At 35.3% G+C, this 16798-nt stretch overlaps 2 protein-coding genes across 3 annotated transcripts in view; one reads left to right on the top strand and one right to left on the bottom strand.

The window, feature by feature from the left end:
• The window catches only part of LOC145444437 (uncharacterized), a 92612-nt gene that overhangs the window by 18029 nt on the left and 57785 nt on the right, over positions 1 to 16798 (bottom strand). For both annotated transcript variants that reach the window (XM_080322418.1, XM_080322417.1), the window contains exons 15-16: positions 2347 to 2579; positions 1208 to 1391 (exon numbers count right to left, since the gene is read on the bottom strand). In XM_080322418.1, the coding sequence (XP_080178544.1) occupies positions 1208 to 1391; positions 2347 to 2579 (417 nt within the window). The remainder of the gene's footprint in view (positions 1 to 1207; positions 1392 to 2346; positions 2580 to 16798) is intronic.
• Positions 1 to 16798, top strand: part of LOC145444443 (SWI/SNF-related matrix-associated actin-dependent regulator of chromatin subfamily E member 1-like) — a 63288-nt gene that overhangs the window by 26553 nt on the left and 19937 nt on the right. The gene's annotated exons all lie outside the window — the stretch shown is intronic.

The following is a 16798-nucleotide window of genomic DNA, read 5'->3' as shown; positions in this document are numbered from 1 at the left end:
CTTTTCATGGGTGAGGCTCGGGTCGCGAAATGTCACAAAAACTCAGATTTTAGTGGTAGTCTAAAAGCGGCTTTACCGTTATTATACTGTTATGATTTCTCAAGTTAGATTGAGCTATGGTAGAACACACAGTATCGTGAGTTATTTGCTCTCCTCGCAAACTTGCGAGACAGAAGTTGGAGCAACGTATCATCAGGTAGCGAGCTCTATTGTGCCTACTCTCCTTGATCGTTTTGCACCTTATGCTCCAATGACATAAGGCAAAAGCCTCAAAACAAACATGTAGGTTTTTCATCCTTTCGACAAACTGGAGCCTCCGGGACCTTTGTGTCAGCTCTCAAAAACGATTTCTGCCAGCAAGCATTTTTCACTCGCGAAAAATTCGCTGTATTTTGGATAGGAGTGCAGAACAGATTATAAGACCTGGCCAACCAAGCACTAGTAGACGTTCTTGTACAAATTCCCAACAACATTGTTTGGCCGAGAAGGGTTTTAGTGAAATACTTGAAAGCAAAACGAGCGAAAAAAGTTGCCTTTTTGCTGAGATGCTTGATAGCATGAGCTACATAGTAGCCAGTTTGTTGCCCATCTGAACAAAATATTGTTAAGTAGGCCTATCTTCATCTCCTTTTTGTACAATAATTCTCGATTAGTTTGTGCGAATGAAATTTATTTTACAAAAAAAGTGCGAACGGAGCTCAAAAAGGTTGAAAAGCACTGGAGTAGATTATACGGTACTTTCCAACAACAAGACAGTAATTGCAAAATCGGCATTTAATCAATTATACTTATCTAATATATATTTCCGATAACGTTTTTTAAATAGATGATCGGGCAAATCTCTGAGGTCTTCTGGTAGAGAGTTCCAGGTAGCGGCACCAATATAATAGAAACTTTTCTGGGAGGACGATTTATATACAAGCGGAAGTAACCAACCATTTGATGAGGCAGAACGAGTGAAGTGCGAATGTACCGAGGAAAAAGTAGTGAAATGATTGTCGAAGAAGGGTCTATTATGATGGAAGATATTGTGCATCATTTTTGCCGTTTCGTATTTTATGACGTCTGTCACTCTCAGAATACCAAGTTTTTTGTATTCTGGCAGCAATCTACGACGGAAACCTACACCACTTAAAAAAGTTATTTCCGAACAACCCTTCTGCGCACGCAATGTCAAATTTTAAATTCTGAATGTACCACTACTTACATTCATCGAAGTCCGGCATATATCATACTGGCAAGTCTCTATGAATCTCTCGGGCGGCACTTTGGTGTTGCAATGCGCGAACGTCTGCTTGTTGTTGAGGAAGCCGCATATGTCCCGGGCGCGCTCGTACAGCCGACTTCCTTCCGAGCACCTGTCGCTCGCAGGCTCGAGGAACGCAGAACAGCTGAGGAATCGAACATTCCGATCAAAGTTTGATAAGCCAGCTATAGTTTGTGTATCGCGCAGTCCACTGTTATCTGTATCGTTTCGGGATTAGTAATATGCAACTCTGCCGCTAGGTTTGGAATTACCTAATAATCACGAAACGCATACCTATCAGCAGACTTGGCCAACTAGATACTTCTAATTAGACCAATTGGAGTGAAATACCAGTAATGCAATAGTAATGTAAAATGCTTATATGCTCTGTAATCTAATTCCCATGTTTTCCTGAAACAGCTACAGAAGATCTGCATCTTATCTCTTATCTTATTTCTTTCTGAATTCTGAATTTAGTGCACTTTACAAGTTTTCTTTGAATTCAGACATTATATAATTCTAATCTATTTCAAAGAAGCCGTGTAGGTATAATTCTAATTCTAATCCGATTTGGAATATCTGAAAATTGTAAAATTGTCCAACTCTGCCAATCAGTATAGAAATGTGACCGAAGACTTGAGAATATTGCCAACCGGAAATGAGTCCAATATACCAATCCATGCGCAGATACATCAAAGGGGTGTAAGTGACTTCTGTTTACATAGCAGGTACTGTACAGCACATGGGAAACCCTAAAACGGAACCGATCCCGGGATACATCTCAGTAAGAATTGGTGTTTTTGACTCGTTTTCATCCATTCTAATGAATGGGAAATGCAAAAGCTTGTACGAGAAAGTTGCTCTTCCTGATTTGCGCACTATACGCTATGGCGGAAGGCGGCGAAATTCACAATTTTCGTTTAGAGTGTAGAACGGTAATGTCTTTGATAAAATGATCATATATTTGTTGAAAAATGGCGGGGTGTGACCCTTCGGGTTCCAGCAAGCCCCAGTAAGTTAAATCATCGAAGATAAACCACGAAAACGCGATATCATGAGTTGAAAAGTTATCATCCATATGTAAGTCTATATACGCGCACCTGCGATTCGAATTGCCTCGCCGCACGGCCCAGTTGAGCGCAAATTCGTGGTCCGATGCTGTGGGCCGACCGGAACGGAGCAGATTGTCGTCGTTAGGGTCGCCATTGTAGTTTCCGCAGAACCCCTGCATTCTATTGAAATATCTCGGCCCCACGATCAGGTACAGACGGTGCGGTATCGCCCATTTCAGCTCAAAATCGGGACCAGCGTTGACGATGGTATAGAGCCCTATCTGAGAAAAAGCATCAATATATATATTACTACATATATATATATACAATATCACATAACAAACATATGATAGTACATAGCATATATATAACATACATAATATTGATATATAAGTTATATGTATGTATGCATGTCAAGACGAGGACTATTTGGACCACCTCTGGTCATATATATAATCCTAAATATGTGATATGTATGTTATGAAATATGTAATATATGTATTCATAAATATATGAATGTTTATAACTTTCAGCGATGATCAAAGTAGTCACGAAGTCACCGTTCTCATCTGACTAGAAGTAGCAATCAGCTATCTTCAAACAGTAAAAAAAACTGTCGAGGAAGTAGTTCAAGTTGGAAGAACCTGCTTGGTTACACCGGAAAAGTAGAGGTACTTCTTGACCTGTCGATGTCCAATTTTCATATTTTGAGATCCATTTTTCAAATTGATGGAAATCAAGTTTTGTGTTTGTCACATTTCATAGTCAATCATGGCCAAGATATGGCCGAAAGAAAATAAAAATCTTGCATGAATGAACCGTCTCAGAATGTGTAAAATGGACGGACGCTAGCTACCTTGATCCCACAGCGACATGTCTACTTAAAATTCCGTAGAGGCAATGCGATCCCAGTCACGATTTTGATTCAATATAATAATCGCAAAAGCATACAATTTACATACACGCGCTTTTGTTTTTGCAAATGCTTGCATCAAAAGTCAACCGAGCCCAATATGATGTGGCGACCGGCGGTAAGCCGCATGTCCAATAAAACATCGCGTTTACTCATATACACACACTTCATTTATATCCGCCTTTATTCATGTATTAATCCGTCTAATGCTGCATTATTCGCAAGTTCGGTATTGAACACGCCAATGGATTTCCGACATCCGTAACCACACATCTTGCGCGCATGCTTTGATACGTATGAGGAAACCAATTCGATTGGAGGAATTAGCGTTGTTGTTGATGTATTCGAGCAAGTATTTTCGGATGAGTGGCCGAAATTTCTATTCAGATAAAACGCGCGTACTTGACACTAAATAGGTTGAACCGGATGTATCGCGCAGTGGAATAGACGGGCGCTATTTGGACGCAAATTGAAAATGTAACCCCGAGCTAATGATGTCGGAAATGCACTGTTTATGCTACATACTTGTTTGAATTCATAGTTTCGGTACTTGCGCGTCACTATATACAGATCTGGCTTTGCCAATTGCTATAAGGTATTAGTGCGAATCCTATATTCAGGTGAGCTTTCATATCAATTCTTCTTCGGGAGAATCACAGGCACGGGCATATCCTTTATGTCACATATATACAGGGTCTACTCGACTATTTTTAGCAAAGCTCTAGTGAATGAATATGGTGAATCTAGTAAATATGAATATATTATTTAATTGTAGAGCATATTGAAGTTCTGTAAGTAGTAGTATACACAGTCTTTATACGCGCCCCAATCAGCGTTGAGTATTTGATCACGTGACATCTGTTAGCCAATCAGAACACAGAACAATGTGGGCGTGGTTCCAATACGAGAGAGGTTTTGGTTGTGTGAGAGATGGCATAGTTCCAGTCCAGTAACGCTGAGATATTTATTACGTCATGTTTGCGTAAGTTGCAGTCCAGTAACGCTGAGATATTATTACGTCATTATTGCGTAAGTTGAATACCTTCAATATGATTGCGTATTGCAGTTGAACTATGTCCAGTAATGATTACGTCATATGCGTAGTTGATTACTTTAGTTATTTAGAGAGCGGCTTTGCTTAGTTCCAGTAACGGATCTCAAGGGAGCTCTACGCGTTGCTCTGAACGAATTTCTCGGCGTTATTGAACTGGGACTAGGCAATCTCTCACACAACCAATGTTGAATCATGTGCAGTAATGATTACGTATTTATGATTGCTAGTAATATTACTATTGCGTCACAACTGCAATACGTAATCATAATGACGTAAACATTTCTTAGCGTTATTGGACTATGCTGACGTAATCATATCTCGGAGTTACTGGACTGGAACTAAGCAAAGCCGCTCTCGTAATAACTAAAGTAATCAACTACGCAATCATAATGACGTAATCATTACTGCACATGCTTTAACTGCAATACGCAATCATAATGACAAAATAATTTAAATAAATCTCACAAAGTAATAATATAAAAATTAGCTAAAATTGTGAATATCTAATCATTGTGAAAATAGCAATTATCTCATGTTGTTGATGAAAATGATCAGCTTACGTTGTTATAAGCTCCAAAGCGTGATTTGAATATTTTTTAAATATTCCATTTTTTAAAATAATATTACTTTGGTTCTAACTTTGGAATAATAATTATTGATAATATTTTTTTCATTATTCATTGAAATCACTGTAGCTTATAACGGTGTACATATTTTTAATAGTATTGTAATGATTTCAATGAATGATGAAAAAATATTATCAATAATTATTATTCCAAAGTTAGAACCAAACTAATATTTTTTTTTTAAATGGAATATTTAAAAAAATATTTAAATCAGGCTTTGGAGCTTATAACAACGTAAGCTGATTATTTTCATCAACAACACGAAATAATTGCTAATTTTACAATGATAACATATTCAGTAATAATATAAAATTGGCTAATATTGTGAATATCGAATCATTGTGAAATTAGCAATTATCTCATGTTGTTGATGAAAATGATCAGCTTACGTTGTTATAAGCACCAAAGCACGATTTAAATATTTTTTAAATATTCCACTTTTTAAATATTATTATTTTGGTTCTAACTTTGAAACAACAATTATTAATAATATTTTTTCATTATTTATTGAAATCATTGTAGCTTATAACGGGTGAACTGAACATCTTTTTAATAATATTGTGGCTTTGTGAATATCTTATTGATTTTTAGTTGAATTATCGATTATCTTGTATAGTTGATAAATTAGTTTGTACAAAAGACGTTCACTGTTATAATCTACATGATTTCAATGATTATTAAAAATAATTTTAATAATAAATATAATAAAGTAATAATATAAAAAAATGGCTAATATTGTGATTATCTTATCATTGTCAAATTAGCAATTATCTCGTGTTGTTGATGAAAATAATCATCATACGTTGTATTAGGATTTATTTTGCAAAACTGTAGTGTGAAGGTCTTTAGTACTTTTGAAAAAGTAGTTTCTATCTACTTTACTAAATTTGATGTAAAGTGTTCGACGATTTAAAAAATTGTTATTTATTTTACAAAATTCCCAGTGTAAAAGTTTTTTATAAAATCGACTTGAGTAAGTACTGTCACTAGGCAAACCCTAGCAGAGTGTACTCTGATTAATGTAGTAGTAGTAGTAATCGATTATCGCGAAATAAATAGATAGCATACAATATGTGCGTTGCTACGATGTCTCATAAATACTTTCATTGAATGTATACAAGTAGGTTATTTATACTTTAAGTCAAGAATAAAAAATTAACGCTATCCCCATATAAAGATATGTAAATATACTAGAACGGTAACATCTGGTCGCCTGCAAGTAAGAACGTAAGCTGATCATTTTCATCAACAACACGAGATAATTGCTAATTTCACAATGATTAGATATTCACTATATGAGTCAATTTCTATATTATTACTGAATATCTTATCATTGTGAGGTTTATTCAACTCTCATTAATTCAGTATTCTAGAACTACTAAAGTCTCATGCAATTACAAAATACCGTGCTTTGCAAACAATGTAAAAATAATAGAAGCGAAGTTAGCTTGGTTCTCTGGGGACATCTATGCCTTTGTCAGGAATGTTTATCTAACGATTAGGTAATTGAATACGCGCGCCTATCAATGCGTCTTGAAAAGCTAGTTGACGGGAAGTGAATACCCTAGACAAGTCCGAACCTGTATATATTGCAACATATTAGAGATATCTTGTGCAATAGCCCTAAATACAACAAAATGCGGAGAGCTGATATCGCAATAGGTGCGCGGTATTCGACAATAACAAAACGCAATTGTTCGAACTTAGTGGATCCCATAGAGCATTGTTGGCTCTAAATACTTAACCGCTGAAAAAATCTATTCCCCAATGAGTTAGACAACAATGCGTTAGTCGTAGCGATTCAATCGTGTACTCTATAATAACAAAAACACAAATGACTTAGTGGATGTCACTGCTAGCTCTAAATACTAGTTGCATAGCTGAGGCTAAACGCCGTAAATAACTACTGAGTTGACCGAGCGGTTAAGGCATTGGACCTAAGTTCCAATGAACAAGTGTTCACGTGGATTCGAATCCCACACCCAGTACTGTTTGCGATCACAGTATAATTATATGCTACATTACATGCTTGTCCAGTGATCCAGTGATCCTCCATCTATTTTCAATCACGATCCTCTTATTAGTCTAGGCTTCGAACACCACACCCAGTACGGTTTATATGGATTAATAATTTTCGACTCAAATACTTTTCCGATGTAATAACGTTTTACAGTGCGGATTTTGTAGAGTAGATAAAATAAAAATAAAAAAATAAAAAACTACCTTTTGAGTCGATGGCGACATACTTGTACATTTCGGAGTACTCAAGTATTGGATTTGCCTTGATAGCAATATACTTAAACAAGTGATTATCTATTTACAGCGCATCTACTTCTACTTCAGAGTTTTTGGTTTTCAGACAAACTATACCTTCAATACTTACTGATTTACTCGCTCGGAAATCGTCACTTCTTGCACTTTACTAAAAATTTGCTGCTACTAAAATTTTAAAATGTACTTTTTTCAATGGCCTTGATGAGCAGCGTCAGTTTCAGCTATATCCTATCATGCATTTTCGCACAGCAGAATGACTTTTCGCATCGTAAAATAGCAAAAATACATCGAGAATCTGCAAACTCTCACTGCGAAATATTTGAGTTTTACGAATTATCCTTCAAAGTGAGCTTACATATTGGATATCATCCAAACCCTCTCGATATCGAAATAATTGATTATTTGGAGTACTCAAGTATAGGTTTCGCCTGTTTGGGCTATACTCCATCAAGCGATTATCTGTTTAGACTAGAGTTTTCAGTTATCAGACAAATAATACCTTCAATACTTACTTTTTTTAGTCACTTGGAAATCAGCACATCATGTACTTTGGAAGAAATTTACTGGTAATAGAATGTTGAAATGTACTTTTCCATTGGCCTTGATGAGCGGGCACAGTTTCATCTATATCCTACTATGCATTTTCGCACTTCAGAATGACTTGTCACAATGAAAAATAGCACAAATACAACGAGAATTTGCGGAGTCTCACTATACGATAATTGAGTTTTACAAATTACCCTTCGAAGTGAACCTACATGTTGGGTATTATCCAAAACCTCGTAGAATGTCGCTCCGAGCGACAAATCCTTTGAATTAAGGTGGAAGCAGCTATTTCCGAGTAAGTAAAAGGTTAGTATTCTAGGTCTATTTCTGCTTAATTCTGAAACTATAATGGATTTGAAGCAGTACAATATCATAAACACTTGAGAGTATTTGGTACATGTACACTAAACACTTACTTGAGTATACTCTGAAGAAGTCAACATTTACTTGTTTAGCCGCTCGGAAATCATCACTTCTTGTACTTTACTAGAAATTCACTGCTGATGAATGAGTAATCGACTTTAGTCGATATTCTCGTACTACGAAACTGAAGAATGAATAGACGCGTTTTCGAACTATAGAATGATATAGTCTCTACCAAATGTTTTTGATATCAAAATAACTTTTTTACATGAATGGTCACGTATCTTAATATTCAAATAACCCAACACAGAACTAGTATTACAAGAATATCATAGTTCTTGTACCAAAGTTGTTTGTGCACAATATATGTTTAAGGTAAGTCCTACACATTCATGATTTCGTCCGAGTTTGTATTTTAGAAAATAATATACCGACATCGCGACATCTTTCAAAAACAAAACCATGATCACTGCTTGAGAGACCTATCAATGTCATCACAGTAATCTTGTTACTTCCACAAAGAGTAGATATGTATTTGACTTACGTTCCACAAAGCTAACGCGCAAACAGTTTACTTTACTAACGAGAAGTATCGAGTTATCGAATGATTTTCCCTTACATCAAAACAAATAGAATGTAGATTGTAGAACTATATTTCTAACGTTCCTAACCCTTTGCACACCGCAGTTGTAAATCACACAAGCAACACGTTTCGAGAAACGAGTTATTGGATAACGTAAAAGTCATTTTCCAGTGTCAAGTCGTTATGTTGAATAAAGCATATATTGTAATACCATGAAGTGAGACTTCGAAACTATCGTCAGTTCTCCATGAGCAAATATCGTGTTCTAGAAGTGTTAATATATTGTATTATGTAGCTAGTAATTGGTGCACGTAATCTCGGGATCGAACCAACCTGTGTTAACTTGCGTTACTATGTACCTAGTAATTGGTGCGAGTAATGCCGCAACTGCTGTTGTTCAATGCATTTACCATGTTCGTAGCAAGCATCTTAATAAGGATAGACAGCCCCAAGCAAATAATGTAAGTATGTATGTATGAATGTATGAATGATTGGTCTAATGGTGCTTAACAACAGAAGATGGTCTTCTATTCTATATTCCGAAATAATCAAGTTGGTGGTTTACCAACACCTCGCCTCATAGAAACTTGGTAGAATCACTTATAAATCCTCACGCTCACTTAAGTAAATCTAATTTGATACTCGAGTACTGAACCTTAATTTTCCAGCAGTGTGATAGACGCCGTCAGATGGTACTCAACATCGCATAATTCTGCTCGAATACAAGTAAAAGTACAGATTTCAAAGTAAGTAAGTAAGTAGGTAAGTAATTGAGTAGCTGGTTATGTTAGTAGACTATATCTCCACTTCTACCTTTCAGAGATATTGAGCAGAGAAGTACATGTGTTTCTTCAAAGTAGTCAAGTAGGTTTTTGGCTACATGCACCAACTACTCAAGTGTTTATGATATAGGGCTGTTTCGAATTCAAGACAGTTTCAGTATTAAACAAAAATGGACCTTGAATACAAACTTTTTATAATATGAAATTTTAAATGCATAAACGAAGAAACGTCACTTTTACAATGGTTCGGTATGATATCTATATTATTCCACTCTCGTTATTGGAGTGCGGTGTGACGATGAGCTATATCTCCATGCTTGGGCTTCCGAATTAATTTTTTCGATTTATTCTACCCTATGTAGATTTAACATAAGGAAGGTAATTTCACTCATAAAATTTGAAATACGTATTTGCCCGAGTTAAAGCCATAACGCTTGGAGTCAAATTTTACGTGGTTTTCGTTAATATCCAACTGGGCTAATTTCGAAATGTAAATAGAAAAACTCAAATATCGCATAGTAGGACTTCGCAAATTTTCGATATATTTTTGCTATTTTTTCATAGTGATAAGTCATTCGGGACGGTGAAATGCATCATAGGAAATAGATGAAACTGGTACAATTCATCAAGACCCCTGAAAAAAGTACATTACATTTCAACATTTTATTAGCAGGTAATCGAAATACCACAAACTGTGCTAAACTTCGGAGTTGCTTAGTAAAGAAGTACTCGTACTTCTTCGGAGTACCCAAGTAGGTTTTTCGCCTACATGCACCAAATACTCTCAAATCCTTATGATGTTGGAGTGCTTCAACTTCATGATAGTTATAGTATTAAGCAGAAATATACCTGGAGTACTAACGTTTTACTTACTCGGAAATGACTACTTCTATCTTATTTTAAAGGATTTCTCGCTCGACGCGTATTTTATTAGGTTTTGAATAATATCCAACATGTAGGTTCACTTTGAAGGGTACTTCGTAAAACTCAAATATTGCACAGTGAGAGTTCGCTAATTCTCGATGTATTTTTTGGTATTTTTATTGCGGTAAGTCATTCTGCAGCGCGAAAATGCATCGTAGGATATAGATGAAACTGACAACGCTCACCAAGACCACTGGACCACTGAAAAAGTACGTTTCAATATTTTAGTAGCAGTAAATTCGTAGTAAAGTACAAGAAGTGATGATTTCCGAGTGAGTTAAAAAGTAAGTATTGTAGGTATAGTTTGGTCGAAAACCGAAAACTCTGAAATAGAAGTAGATGCAGTGTAAAAAAGTTAATCACTTGATCAAGTATAGCGCAAGCAGACCAAACCTATACTTGATATTTCAAAATGTACAAGTACTTCGCTATGGACTCCCTCCACGTAAAAAGTGACTAGGTTTTAGACTATTTTATCGGTACTTGACAGTTTCAGTTTTAGATAAGATTTGGAATAAAAACTAGCTCATTCACCCTCTTGGAAATCTCTTCTTTAACCTGTACTTGAGCATAGCAAGTAAATCTCATTTAATATTAATTCTACACGTACACTTGACCATATTTTATGACTTACATAATTACTTTTCCATATATTTGAAGTCAAGTCTGTCAAATAGCATTAAATGTTAGGATGAGCCTATATTCGTTCTGTTTGATCATCTTGACTAATGATTTTCACTCGGCGAGCTCTCCAGTGATAGCCTTGGGACGTAGAACAGTGTTATATGACATCATAGCGATACGAGGTTACGACAGTTTATAATTAGCTACCTTACGACACCAAATTTCGTTAGTTCATCTCCACCTTCAGATATCGTGTTATAGAAATATTGTGTATACGGAACAAATACATATATGGCTATGTTGTTGCAATCTGCAAAAAAGTACCTCCCTCAGTAACCAATTTCTAGTAGGTTATGCATAAAAATGAGGACAGTTTCATCAACGACTCGTAACTTGTTGTATTATGTAGCTAGTAATTAGTGAAAATGAGTCCGCAACTACTGTTCAAGACCTTTTCCGCGTTTTTTGTCAAGCATCCTCGTAAGGACAGACAGTCCCAATCAGCTAATGTAAGTGTGTATGTATGTATGAGGGGTCTTTTGCCGGTTGACGAATGAAGTTGGTCGTCTATTCTATTCCGAAATAATCAAGTTAGTGGTTTTTAACAGGACCTCACCTCATAGAAACTTCAGTAGAATAACTTATAACTCCTCACGTTTACTCAACTAAATCTAATTTGATAATCAAGTACTGAATCTTAATTTTCAAACGAGTTCAAATTTTACTCTAACTTATGAAATTAAATATAATAAGTTTTCACGATGCAATGTATTTTACAGCATGAGGCAAGTGATTTCATAATTAACACAAGATAATTAAATGAATTTGTAGAGTATTATAAGATATTCGTGTCATCCTCCTTTGTATATCATAAAAGAATACCTACTGCAGTCGATTTGTAATTATTTGCGCTGTATTTGATCAACTCCATCATGTTGCAATTATTTTTTTAATAACGAAACTCTTTTACAGCATAAACCAAATAATTTCATAATAAACACAAGCTAATTTCATAGTAAACATAAAAAATATTTCCGCGCCCTCCTAAACCTAATTCCTCCTAACCCTATAACCTAATCCTGAGGCGCGGAAATATTTTTTATGTTTACTATGAAATTAGCTTGTGTTTATTATGAAATTATTTGGTTTATGCTGTAAAAGAGTTTCGTTATTAAAAAAATAATTGCAACATGATGGAGTTGATCAAATACAGCGCAAATAATTACAAATCGACTGCAGTAGGTATTCTTTTATGATATACAAAGGAGGATGACACGAATATCTTATAATACTCTACAAATTCATTTAATTATCTTGTGTTAATTATGAAATCACTTGCCTCATGCTGTAAAATACATTGCATCGTGAAAACTTATTATATTTAATTTCATAAGTTAGAGTAAAATTTGAACTCGTTTGAAAATTAAGATTCAGTACTTGATTATCAAATTAGATTTAGTTGAGTAAACGTGAGGAGTTATAAGTTATTCTACTGAAGTTTCTATGAGGTGAGGTCCTGTTAAAAACCACTAACTTGATTATTTCGGAATAGAATAGACGACCAACTTCATTCGTCAACCGGCAAAAGACCCCTCATACATACATACACACTTACATTAGCTGATTGGGACTGTCTGTCCTTACGAGGATGCTTGACAAAAAACGCGGAAAAGGTCTTGAACAGTAGTTGCGGACTCATTTTCACTAATTACTAGCTACATAATACAACAAGTTACGAGTCGTTGATGAAACTGTCCTCATTTTTATGCATAACCTACTAGAAATTGGTTACTGAGGGAGGTACTTTTTTGCAGATTGCAACAACATAGCCATATATGTATTTGTTCCGTATACACAATATTTCTATAACACGATATCTGAAGGTGGAGATGAACTAACGAAATTTGGTGTCGTAAGGTAGCTAATTATAAACTGTCGTAACCTCGTATCGCTATGATGTCATATAACACTGTTCTACGTCCCAAGGCTATCACTGGAGAGCTCGCCGAGTGAAAATCATTAGTCAAGATGATCAAACAGAACGAATATAGGCTCATCCTAACATTTAATGCTATTTGACAGACTTGACTTCAAATATATGGAAAAGTAATTATGTAAGTCATAAAATATGGTCAAGTGTACGTGTAGAATTAATATTAAATGAGATTTACTTGCTATGCTCAAGTACAGGTTAAAGAAGAGATTTCCAAGAGGGTGAATGAGCTAGTTTTTATTCCAAATCTTATCTAAAACTGAAACTGTCAAGTACCGATAAAATAGTCTAAAACCTAGTCACTTTTTACGTGGAGGGAGTCCATAGCGAAGTACTTGTACATTTTGAAATATCAAGTATAGGTTTGGTCTGCTTGCGCTATACTTGATCAAGTGATTAACTTTTTTACACTGCATCTACTTCTATTTCAGAGTTTTCGGTTTTCGACCAAACTATACCTACAATACTTACTTTTTAACTCACTCGGAAATCATCACTTCTTGTACTTTACTACGAATTTACTGCTACTAAAATATTGAAACGTACTTTTTCAGTGGTCCAGTGGTCTTGGTGAGCGTTGTCAGTTTCATCTATATCCTACGATGCATTTTCGCGCTGCAGAATGACTTACCGCAATAAAAATACCAAAAAATACATCGAGAATTAGCGAACTCTCACTGTGCAATATTTGAGTTTTACGAAGTACCCTTCAAAGTGAACCTACATGTTGGATATTATTCAAAACCTAATAAAATACGCGTCGAGCGAGAAATCCTTTAAAATAAGATAGAAGTAGTCATTTCCGAGTAAGTAAAACGTTAGTACTCCAGGTATATTTCTGCTTAATACTATAACTATCATGAAGTTGAAGCACTCCAACATCATAAGGATTTGAGAGTATTTGGTGCATGTAGGCGAAAAACCTACTTGGGTACTCCGAAGAAGTACGAGTACTTCTTTACTAAGCAACTCCGAAGTTTAGCACAGTTTGTGGTATTTCGATTACCTGCTAATAAAATGTTGAAATGTAATGTACTTTTTTCAGGGGTCTTGATGAATTGTACCAGTTTCATCTATTTCCTATGATGCATTTCACCGTCCCGAATGACTTATCACTATGAAAAAATAGCAAAAATATATCGAAAATTTGCGAAGTCCTACTATGCGATATTTGAGTTTTTCTATTTACATTTCGAAATTAGCCCAGTTGGATATTAACGAAAACCACGTAAAATTTGACTCCAAGCGTTATGGCTTTAACTCGGGCAAATACGTATTTCAAATTTTATGAGTGAAATTACCTTCCTTATGTTAAATCTACATAGGGTAGAATAAATCGAAAAAATTAATTCGGAAGCCCAAGCATGGAGATATAGCTCATCGTCACACCGCACTCCAATAACGAGAGTGGAATAATATAGATATCATACCGAACCATTGTAAAAGTGACGTTTCTTCGTTTATGCATTTAAAATTTCATATTATAAAAAGTTTGTATTCAAGGTCCATTTTTGTTTAATACTGAAACTGTCTTGAATTCGAAACAGCCCTATATCATAAACACTTGAGTAGTTGGTGCATGTAGCCAAAAACCTACTTGACTACTTTGAAGAAACACATGTACTTCTCTGCTCAATATCTCTGAAAGGTAGAAGTGGAGATATAGTCTACTAACATAACCAGCTACTCAATTACTTACCTACTTACTTACTTACTTTGAAATCTGTACTTTTACTTGTATTCGAGCAGAATTATGCGATGTTGAGTACCATCTGACGGCGTCTATCACACTGCTGGAAAATTAAGGTTCAGTACTCGAGTATCAAATTAGATTTACTTAAGTGAGCGTGAGGATTTATAAGTGATTCTACCAAGTTTCTATGAGGCGAGGTGTTGGTAAACCACCAACTTGATTATTTCGGAATATAGAATAGAAGACCATCTTCTGTTGTTAAGCACCATTAGACCAATCATTCATACATTCATACATACATACTTACATTATTTGCTTGGGGCTGTCTATCCTTATTAAGATGCTTGCTACGAACATGGTAAATGCATTGAACAACAGCAGTTGCGGCATTACTCGCACCAATTACTAGGTACATAGTAACGCAAGTTAACACAGGTTGGTTCGATCCCGAGATTACGTGCACCAATTACTAGCTACATAATACAATATATTAACACTTCTAGAACACGATATTTGCTCATGGAGAACTGACGATAGTTTCGAAGTCTCACTTCATGGTATTACAATATATGCTTTATTCAACATAACGACTTGACACTGGAAAATGACTTTTACGTTATCCAATAACTCGTTTCTCGAAACGTGTTGCTTGTGTGATTTACAACTGCGGTGTGCAAAGGGTTAGGAACGTTAGAAATATAGTTCTACAATCTACATTCTATTTGTTTTGATGTAAGGGAAAATCATTCGATAACTCGATACTTCTCGTTAGTAAAGTAAACTGTTTGCGCGTTAGCTTTGTGGAACGTAAGTCAAATACATATCTACTCTTTGTGGAAGTAACAAGATTACTGTGATGACATTGATAGGTCTCTCAAGCAGTGATCATGGTTTTGTTTTTGAAAGATGTCGCGATGTCGGTATATTATTTTCTAAAATACAAACTCGGACGAAATCATGAATGTGTAGGACTTACCTTAAACATATATTGTGCACAAACAACTTTGGTACAAGAACTATGATATTCTTGTAATACTAGTTCTGTGTTGGGTTATTTGAATATTAAGATACGTGACCATTCATGTAAAAAAGTTATTTTGATATCAAAAACATTTGGTAGAGACTATATCATTCTATAGTTCGAAAACGCGTCTATTCATTCTTCAGTTTCGTAGTACGAGAATATCGACTAAAGTCGATTACTCATTCATCAGCAGTGAATTTCTAGTAAAGTACAAGAAGTGATGATTTCCGAGCGGCTAAACAAGTAAATGTTGACTTCTTCAGAGTATACTCAAGTAAGTGTTTAGTGTACATGTACCAAATACTCTCAAGTGTTTATGATATTGTACTGCTTCAAATCCATTATAGTTTCAGAATTAAGCAGAAATAGACCTAGAATACTAACCTTTTACTTACTCGGAAATAGCTGCTTCCACCTTAATTCAAAGGATTTGTCGCTCGGAGCGACATTCTACGAGGTTTTGGATAATACCCAACATGTAGGTTCACTTCGAAGGGTAATTTGTAAAACTCAATTATCGTATAGTGAGACTCCGCAAATTCTCGTTGTATTTGTGCTATTTTTCATTGTGACAAGTCATTCTGAAGTGCGAAAATGCATAGTAGGATATAGATGAAACTGTGCCCGCTCATCAAGGCCAATGGAAAAGTACATTTCAACATTCTATTACCAGTAAATTTCTTCCAAAGTACATGATGTGCTGATTTCCAAGTGACTAAAAAAAGTAAGTATTGAAGGTATTATTTGTCTGATAACTGAAAACTCTAGTCTAAACAGATAATCGCTTGATGGAGTATAGCCCAAACAGGCGAAACCTATACTTGAGTACTCCAAATAATCAATTATTTCGATATCGAGAGGGTTTGGATGATATCCAATATGTAAGCTCACTTTGAAGGATAATTCGTAAAACTCAAATATTTCGCAGTGAGAGTTTGCAGATTCTCGATGTATTTTTGCTATTTTACGATGCGAAAAGTCATTCTGCTGTGCGAAAATGCATGATAGGATATAGCTGAAACTGACGCTGCTCATCAAGGCCATTGAAAAAAGTACATTTTAAAATTTTAGTAGCAGCAAATTTTTAGTAAAGTGCAAGAA

Source organism: Botryllus schlosseri, chromosome 8 (genome assembly GCF_051294905.1).
Source record: "Botryllus schlosseri isolate E-star chromosome 8, Bs_hap1, whole genome shotgun sequence".
Classification (NCBI taxonomy): domain Eukaryota; kingdom Metazoa; phylum Chordata; class Ascidiacea; order Stolidobranchia; family Styelidae; genus Botryllus; species Botryllus schlosseri.
Note: the sequence above shows the minus strand (reverse complement) of the source record. Positions and strands in the feature narration are given on the sequence as shown.